The sequence below is a fragment of the Sinocyclocheilus rhinocerous genome, unplaced genomic scaffold, assembly GCF_001515625.1.
Source record: "Sinocyclocheilus rhinocerous isolate Xijiao unplaced genomic scaffold, SAMN03320098_v1.1 scaffold409, whole genome shotgun sequence".
In the NCBI taxonomy this organism is placed as follows: Eukaryota; Metazoa; Chordata; class Actinopteri; order Cypriniformes; family Cyprinidae; genus Sinocyclocheilus; species Sinocyclocheilus rhinocerous.
The window spans coordinates 31,795-41,533 of NW_015635191.1; the positions used below are offsets into that span (position 1 = coordinate 31,795).

Consider the following 9,739-nt stretch of genomic DNA (forward strand, 5'->3'; position numbering starts at 1 on the left):
TAGGCTTTTCTCACTAAATGGAAGCAAGCTGAATATAGTCAGTCTTTTCTAGTTATTTATTTTATTAATACTTATTTTAGTTAAGTGCTTAAATTGTAAATATGCATTTATTCAAATATTTTATTTAGTGCATTTGTATTTTGTTGTTTTTGTATATAGTTATACAATAAAAGTGTATCAACCAGGTTCCAGAAATAATCACTGAGGGTGCTCTAGTCTTAATGCACATTTTCACATATTTTGTCCCGTCTATTGCTCTGGTTATCACCATGTCAATCACTGCTACTTCGAGAGAGAATCCTGCATAAATATGCATATGTCATTCCCGAATCTTTGCAACGTGTGTGTGGCCAGAAAACAAAGTTCTACATTTTAAATGGATTATAAGCCTAGAAAGCTCGCAAAGAGCGCTCATAACCACTAAACAGCTGTCACTCTTTGTTCATCGCGATCTCACAAAGTTCTGTTACCAATGAATCTCACACTGCGCAATTAATATATTATTAACATCGTGTATACACTCTGCCCAAGAGACTGACCCCTCATTTAAAATGCTCTAGATACGCCCCTGAGAGGAGAAACACACTGAAGTCACACTCACAGATTCAGTTCACAGAGTAAAATTCACACGATGTAACAAATGTTACACTTAAACACATATGAGGTAAGATGCAAACAAAGTAGCTGTATTTTAAGATATAATGACCAAACCTTCTTGAAAACCCTTCTTGACTACTGAAACCATCTGAAAGCTTAGAGATCCTGAGTTACTCAGGCATAATTGCAATTTGAGAGGTTCTTCATTTGCCATCATATTATATATATTTAATACAGATTGTTACAACTCTAAATTCTGAGTGGATGAATCGTATGAAGCTTGACGCATATGATAAATATTAACAAGACTAATTTTTAATGTTGCTTGAGAATTGTGAACAGCCACAGCTAATAAACTATAATACTCAATGGAACAATAATTTATTTATTCCTAATATTAATGTTGTATTGAGAAGGATGTCTGTTATTAAATTACTGTTTCCGCCATTTAATAAAGCAATAATCTGCTTGAGACCATGAGTACAGTGATTTCACTCCAAATCTTAGCACGCTTTACTGACAATATACTTACAGTAATGCATGCCTTAAGTGGCTTAATGATTTAAATATGTTTTCAAATATTATCTGTGTTCATTAGTTGTTCTGCAGTAGAAGTAGGAACACAGACAGGCTCGTCTCACACTGAAATGGATGGAAGATGTTTTCAGGGAATAAATAGAAACTGATCAGACAAAACCACAATTCCTCAGTGAACTGTTTACTGTCTGATTCGTCCTGAACTGCTTCTGTGAGTTGTTTGGTTGAGTAGAGTAAATCTGATTTGTTTATTTGATCATATTTGATATTTTTCAAACTGCATATAACATTTTACAGCATCAAAAAGAAGCTCCATCATTCCAGCCCTTGTACTCAACGACTTGCTGTCATTCATATAAAGTTTTATGCAGAAATCCAGACTATTCTTTGAAACTATTTGTTCCTGCAGTGAAACTCTGGAGTGTCTGCTAGTCTGTGTGTTCAGGGCAGATCATATCTTTAATGTTCAGTTACTCGTACACTTACTCAAATAAGAAAGAACTCAATTTCTGTTGTGTTTTCGCTCCATAATGTGTGAAATGTGTGACGCAAAAAAACAGATGTACGTCACATTCAGCCCTTAAAATAGGTCAGTGACATGTGCTGTGCTTTATCAAGAGCTGATGCACATGTAGACTTTATAGGAAAAGTATGGATGTATTGAAGGTTCTGTCATTCCATTTCATTTAGTTCTGAGTCCAGGTCACAGCGGGAGTAATGCAGTCTGCTGCTGAAGGATAAACTTGCATCTTAAGTTTGAAAAACGTAACTCTTAAACTCTTAAATGAACACACTAACCTGACACTTTCTATTAAAATTGAGTTTTTCATTGAGTTTCCCCTCATTCCTGTGGGTCGGCGGTGTTGTTCTGGGTCTGGTTTGAGTCACAGGATTACTGAAGCTGCGCTCAGACGTGTTTAAAGACGTCTTGAGACGAGCAGCAGCTGCAGCACTCTCCATATGATCCTTCAGTCTCTTTACACTTCTGCTGCAGGATGAAGAGCATGACTTTAATTCTTCTCATCTCACTGTGCATGTCTATGGGTGAGTTACTGGCTGTTTTACTGGTTAGAGACGAGTCTAGTCTGTGTGTAATCAGCTTCAAACTGTGATTGTCTCAATAATCCTTTAAGTATAATAGAAGGACTGAGCGAGTGTTTGCAGGAGAGCAGAGCTGTGCTTCGGAAATGAGCTACTTTGTGCTTTAAAATACACTGTTTTTCATTGAGTTTCCCTTCATTCCTGTGGGTCGGCGGTGTTGTTCTGGGTCTGGTTTGAGTCAGGATTACTGAAGCTGCGCTCAGACGTGTTTAAAGACGTCTTGAGACGAGCAGCAGCTGCAGCACTCTCCATATGATCCTTCAGTCTCTTTACACTTCTGCTGCAGGATGAAGAGCATGACTTTAATTCTTCTCATCTCACTGTGCATGTCTATGGGTGAGTTACTGGCTGTTTTACTGGTTAGAGACGAGTCTAGTCTGTGTGTAATCAGCTTCAAACTGTGATTGTCTCAATAATCCTTTAAGTATAATAGAAGGACTGAGCGAGTGTTTGCAGGAGAGCAGAGCTGTGCTTCGGAAATGAGTTACTTTGTGCTTTAAAATACACTTGACTTAAATCATTAGAATTTGCAGTAGAACTATTGTTTTAGTTTTGGAGCAGTTATCTAAAATTCAGTGACATTCTTTACTGAGACTGAATTTCAGTTGAATTGGTCCAGATGATTTTTATGTCAATGATTTCACTCAAAATCACATCACAGCCCACACTTTATTTACCACATTGTGATTTTGTGTGTGTGAACATCATCATGAGGTTTAGTAGGTTTAAATGTTTGATGTGTATTTCCATGTCATTTGATGCTGAGTTTCAGGGATTTGTCTTTTTTCAGGGCGATCTGACTTTGCGCCGTGTTTCTATGATAATGGAGCTGGAAGCAGCAACGGAAACATGGCTTTATTCAGCATCTCTGAAGACACAGCTGTTGGTTAGCATTCACTTCTATGATAACGTGCTGTCAGATAGAGAGGAATAACAGACAATATGAGAACATCACATGTACTTACTGTATATAAGCACAGATTGAATGTGTCTGAACTAATCAAAGAACATACAGTAGATATAATGAGCCTAATCACTCTGATCCTGCTGAATACATATTTGTTGTGTGCAAAAATTCGTTTGATTTTTATAGAAACAAATATTCAGCTAATTGTAATCTAATAAGAGTGACGGGGAATTGTTTGCCGTGGCTTTAGGGTTCTAGGATCTTCTCGATATTGACGAGCACATTTTAATGTTAGCTGAATTTCTGGACGTGTCTATATCTGTTTATGGTGGATATGACCCTGCTTGTACTACATTTAACAAATATGATAATATTTGCTACTAAGATACTTTATAGTAGTAAATAATGTCTTTAAGATCATAAACACATAGTTCACCGGAGATCATGTGTAATTCTGACTCGTTCTTCCACAGGGACTCATGTTTACACACTGAACGGCTCTGACCCCGAAGACGAGCCGGTGACCTACGACATGACCTTTGATAAGGGCTCCAAAGAGTACTTCAGCGTCGAGCCCAAATCAGGGAACGTGACTCTCATCCAAACACTGGACAGAGAGGTGAGAGAATCCCGACACAATATGAGGACATCATTCTGGAAAATAAACCATGAAGTCAAACGTATCTGTGTTAGTAATTCACTCGTTTCGATTGTTAAGGTTCAGGATGAGATCGTTGCATTTGTGACCATCACAGATGGGAGAAATAAGGTGAAAAACATGATTCTGTTAAGCTTTGATCACAGGATTATTTCTTAAAGCTGAAGAGTGTGATTGTTTTTATGTTCAGCTAGTTAGTGGTGTGTAAGTCAGTCATCCCTGAAGAGAGAAGCGCTGTGTTCGCTGCACAGATCGATTCGCTTCGGACTGAAATGACAACATCACCACGAGAGTGATTTAAGAACAGTCTCTCTGATGACGAAGCAGCTGTTTCACAGACAACAAACACTCTCAGTTTAGATAAAGCTCATACATCCAGCATTTCATAACCGGAAATCATCTTAATGTTATGCCATGTTAAAAATATAGAACCCTGATTCAATATTTTTTAATGTTTTGTTTTGTTTTTTAGTATAATTATTGTAGGAGAAATATATTGTTACCTATTTTAGGATTTTGATTAATACCTACTGGTGCCAACATTACACGCTTCACCTTTAAGAAATATGCTTGCCTTTGACAGCTGATTTCATAAATATTATATTGTTCCTTAATTATTATTTAATCCCATAGTCTTCTGCTTATTATGTGTATCGTGTTGAATGTGTTTTTATGGTGTATGTACTGTTGGTAAAGTCAGATTTACTTTATATCTCTCTTCTCCAGGTTGTAGAAAATGTTCGAGTGTTCATCACAGATGCTAACGATGAAAAGCCTGAGTTTCTGGATCTGCCGCTCATAGTGGACGTCCCCGAGGTAAGAATGAGAAGCGGTTTGGAAATGAACAGGTAAGTGTCATCATGAGATTTTGTTGAAGTGTGTGTGGTGTGTGTTGAAGGACACAGCTTCAGGCAGCAGCATCTACAGAGTCCAGGCCGTCGACAGAGACCTCGGGTCCGGAGGAAGTGTTACCTACTCCCTGCAGGTCAGACAGAACCACTTCCTGTGGGGTCAAGCTTCAATCATTTAGTCTCTTTTCAATGGAACAAGATAATAATCAGTGAGGATATCTGAATCTGTAATGCCAGCGTTAAATCTGTGTGAGGCTCAGTTTGTAGAGGACAGTCGCAGGCTCGTATCGCTGGCCATCGAACAGATCGTGACACCAAAGCACCATCAGAAAATGTGCTGCTACTGGATTAAATTTCAATTACATTTAGGCAGGTTGAGGGCTTAGCGTGAGGCGTCTGAGGTCAGCGGAGCGTCCAGCCTGCAGTGCAGCTTCCTCCGAGGAAAACACATGACAAGTGAATGTCTATCATTTCTCATCAGTTCTGTTATAATTACATCCAAAGCGCATCAAAATTGCACTGAGAGCCCATGCATACTGCATACTTCATCCAGTATTGTTTAATATCTCAGCAGCTTGTGACGGTGTTCAGTGAGAGTTTTATATGTCATATTTTGGAACAGATTGCTTCCTGAAGTGTTTGTCATTTTGTCTTTGTGTTTGAGAGATGCATTATATCAGGGTTCCTCAGATCTTGCCCTGGAGGGCCCATACGCTGCAGAGTTTAGCTCCAACCCTGATCAAACTCACCTACCTGTGATTTTCTAATGATCCTGAAAACATTGATTAGCATGCTCAGGTGTGTTTGATTAGGGTTAGAGCTGAAGTCTGCAGGACAGTGGATCTCGTGGGCCAGATTTGAGAATCTCTGCATTATTTGTTTCAGGAGACATTCCTTCATCAGTTATCATTTCGTTTGCAGTCGACGCCCAGCACTAAGTTCACCATCGACGGTCACAGTGGAGCTCTGCGCATCAGATCCGGAGAATCGCTGGACTACGAGGTCTCCAGGACTCATTTTGTCACTGTGGTTGCAAAGGTGAACAACAGACTCAACCGTGTGAAATCCCTCTGTCCTCTGAGATAGACCAGCTTGTTTGTGGTGATCTTTCGGAAAGGCATTTATCTTGTAACAGTGAAGTCCACATGAAGTCCATGAAGTGATTTCTCAGTAAGTACCAGATGCTCAGAGCTGTGTGTCTGTTTCAGGATGGCGGGGGTAAATATCATGGAAAATACCAGGTCATGACCTCCACAGCCATCATAACCATCAATGTGATTTTCTAATGATCCTGAAAACATTGATTAGCATGCTCAGGTGTGTTTGATTAGGGTTAGAGCTGAAGTCTGCAGGACAGTGGATCTCGTGGGCCAGATTTGAGAATCTCTGCATTATTTGTTTCAGGAGACATTCCTTCATCAGTTATCATTTCGTTTGCAGTCGACGCCCAGCACTAAGTTCACCATCGACGGTCACAGTGGAGCTCTGCGCATCAGATCCGGAGAATTGCTGGACTACGAGGTCTCCAGGACTCATTTTGTCACTGTGGTTGCAAAGGTGAACAACAGACTCAACCGTGTGAAATCCCTCTGTCCTCTGAGATAGACCAGCTTGTTTGTGGTGATCTTTCGGAAAGGCATTTATCTTGTAACAGTGAAGTCCACATGAAGTCCATGAAGTGATTTCTCAGTAAGTACCAGATGCTCAGAGCTGTGTGTCTGTTTCAGGATGGCGGGGGTAAATATCATGGAAAATACCAGGTCATGACCTCCACAGCCATCATAACCATCAATGTCCTCGATACTCAGGATTCTCCTCCAGTGTTTGTTGCTACTCCGTATTTTGGATTTGTGTATGAAGTCTCTGTACCAGTAAGTGTGACATGATTTCATATCTAAAATCCTGAAAAAATAGAACTAAACACTCCAGCTCAAGTAATTCCTTCATTGTGCTTGTGTTCAATTAGTTTTCAAGAAATCTACAGAGATTTTCATTTAGAGGAGTCACATTAAAAAATACAAATTCTACTCATTGTAACTGGTTAGTGATAAATGAGTGCTAGACTCCAATGTATTTGACTGTATTGACTGGCTGAGGATGTCCAGTAACTGAGCTTTTATGGCGATGCTCTGTCTGTTTGTGTGTTTTGTGTGCAGGGCTCAGAGATATTCACTGTTTCTGCCAAAGACGGCGACCAGAACAACCCCAACACCATGCATTACTCCATTCTGAGCGGTCAGCTGCGTTATCACCTCACTGCTCATTTAACTTCTGAACTCCAGAGCTAGACATTCATCGTGTCATAAATACTTCCATCAGTAATATCTCCTGTCTCCTCTTCTGGTCACTAAAGGCAGCGACGGCTTCTTCAGCATCAACAGCACCAGCGGCTGTATCAGCTTGACATCTTTCCCTGTACAGCTGAGGAACGAGTTATACGAGTTACAAGTCAAGGTTGTCTATATTTATGAGATGAATATCACTAAAGCTTGAGTAAGTGTTTCTAATTAGCATCACACATGGCCTAATAAAACTTATTTTATTGTAAATCAAGGCTGCAGAGGTTGGAGCCGACAGGTTTTCTGACTACAGTGTGACCACAGTCACTGTTCGTGTGGTGGACCTCAACAACCATCCGCCCACTTTCTACGACGAGAACGGCCCGCAGAACCGCTTCGAGCTGAGCATGTACGAGCATCCGCCGGAAGGAGAGATACTCCGCGGCCTGAAGATCACGGTCAACGACTCGGACCAGGTGCACATTAAACTGCTGCTTTCATCAGACGTATACACCCGGGTTAGCTAGCAGAGCGAGAGAGGTGTATTTCATTTAGATCAAATGAATAGCATTAAGCTATAAATACTAAAAATGAGAGAATTAAACTGCAGGTCAACAGAAGAACAAGGCAGCAGTGCTGTATGCTTTCAGTCCTTCACATTTCACACACAAACCACAAACTGAGGGATTCACACACATTATGGCACGGTGATTAAGAATAAGGTTGTTGACACCTGCCATACAAATTATTTGCTGTTTTTGCCTGTTTTCTATGCATTAAATAAACACTTTTATTAGAAATAGCACTTTGTTCAATTTTGAGGAGCTTTTTCTGTGAATGTTTTAATATTTTTTTCCCCATTAATGTTCCATATTCTCTGAATCTCCTGTTCTCGTTAATGAGCATTGTTTTGTTTGTGTAGAATACCATATTATTACCATGGTAAATGTCCAAAAAACACAAGTACTTTGAATTATGATCTGAATTCCTTGGTATAAAAACATGGAGCTAACATGGGAGTAACATAGTATTTCATAATTCATCCACAGTAATTTTTCATCCATGTACTCATGATTTAATAGTATATCACTGTGGTTTATGTGAAGAAAATGAAAGTTCATTATGTGCTAATTATTTACACTTGTTGTGTGTTTTTCAGAATGGGCTCAAAGGGCCCATGGCTGCTTTTCTAATGCAGAGCCGAGACAATCCAATGAAAGCTCTTGGCCTGGCCGTCATCATCATTACTGTGATGGTTTTGGTGACAGTTATGATCTCCACCATCATGTACTTTCGCAACACAAAGTCCAACAGGATCACGCCAGCGCGCCGCATCATTCGCAGGAGGCCCAAAGAGCCGCGCCGCTGGATCTTCAGGCCGTGGTTTGGACGGAGCGACCTGAGCTTTGGAAAGTTCTTCACTGATGATGAGACGAGGGACAACACAAACCACAGCAGCCCCAGAGCCAAGCCGCCGGCCCCCAGCGCTCCGGTGCTCCCTCCTCCGCCTCCGAGCGAGCGGCTGCGGTCAGTGCCCACGGTGTCCGGCTCCCTGGCCTCCAGAAACACCAGCCGCAGCTCCAGCTGGAGGACCAGCAAAAGCACAGACGGCGCCCAGAGATCTGCCCAAAACAAAGACGGCAGTGGCATCAGCTCCGCTCTAGTGTCTGAGCTTAAAATGAGAATAGAACAGAAAATCAATGAGGCAAATCAAGGCTACTATTACTGACACACTGACCGGTGTGAGTAACGGATACGATGCGTGTTTGATGGACCGCTGGACGCTTGATGTTACGAACAGCTCACTGAGAAGAATGTTTATTTTTTTGTGAAAGTGTTTTTAAAGTGGCCGTCTGGTTTACCCTTAAGTGTTTCTGTTTTTCAACATGCTGTACAGTCATTTAAGATCTAAGATTTCTATAGATTATTTGTGTGTATTGCATGTACTGACTGTATTTCTTCAGCTTTTGCCTTGAGGATCTTTGGTAAAAGTCTGCAGACTGTATGAACATCGGACTCTCATTTGTAGTTACTGCTGTCAAACCTTTTTTTTTATTATTGTTTTATAAAGAGTTTTTCACTGATATTTTGAACGTTTTTTTTAATTTTCCTGTACATTTTCTGAGAAAGAGCAGATGAACGTCCATGTGCTATTTGCTGTAGGGCATATCTGAATGTCAAATGTGTTTATCATGAATCATCATATCAAGTCTGTGCTATAACTGAATTTAGAAATAAAACATTTTTAAAGTGTTATCTAAAGAAATTAAAAGAGACTGATGTAATTGTCCTACTATTCAATTTTTATTGTTACATTTACATGAACTCATTTACCAAACATTTTTATTGAAGGCAACTTAAAAAATGAGGTAAAACCAGTGATTTATAACAGAAAAACAAGAATATTTACAGTGCTGCAATACTAGTAAAATCAGAGCTTCCTACTGAATTTTTTTTACATTGTTAAATAATAATATAAATTGTAATTGTATTTGGAATCTAACCCAGATTCCTATAACTGTAGTACAGTATATCTTGAGAAGTGTTTTGCCATTAATATTTCACATCTCGTTTTTAGGTCCGCTTTACATTAAAGAAAACAATGACTCCCACTAAGCTTTAATCAGTGTTGGGAAGGTTACTTTGGAAATGTAATAGGTTACAGATTACAAATTACCCTATTTCAAATGTAATAGTAGTGTAACTTTTTCAATTACTTTATTAAAGTAATGTAACATTACTTTTTGATTACTTTTCTAAATTTCTAATGAATGTTTATTTGCAACTGTTAATCATTTTCAAACATTTA

At 39.6% G+C, this 9,739-nt stretch overlaps 1 protein-coding gene across 1 annotated transcript; it reads left to right on the top strand.

Annotated features, from left to right (window-relative positions):
- Positions 1-2,457: 2,457 nt before the first annotated feature.
- On the top strand, positions 2,458-9,173 carry LOC107746754 (cadherin-related family member 1-like). Its single transcript, XM_016561047.1, has 13 exons — positions 2,458-2,571; positions 3,026-3,121; positions 3,616-3,761; positions 3,861-3,911; positions 4,527-4,616; positions 4,699-4,785; positions 5,573-5,689; positions 6,379-6,522; positions 6,808-6,886; positions 7,005-7,105; positions 7,206-7,406; positions 7,853-7,872; positions 7,951-9,173. Exons 1-13 carry the CDS (start codon positions 2,523-2,525, stop codon positions 8,657-8,659), a joined length of 1,890 nt encoding a protein of 629 aa, XP_016416533.1. The 5' UTR covers positions 2,458-2,522; the 3' UTR covers positions 8,660-9,173.
- The last annotated feature ends 566 nt before the right edge of the window (positions 9,174-9,739 follow it).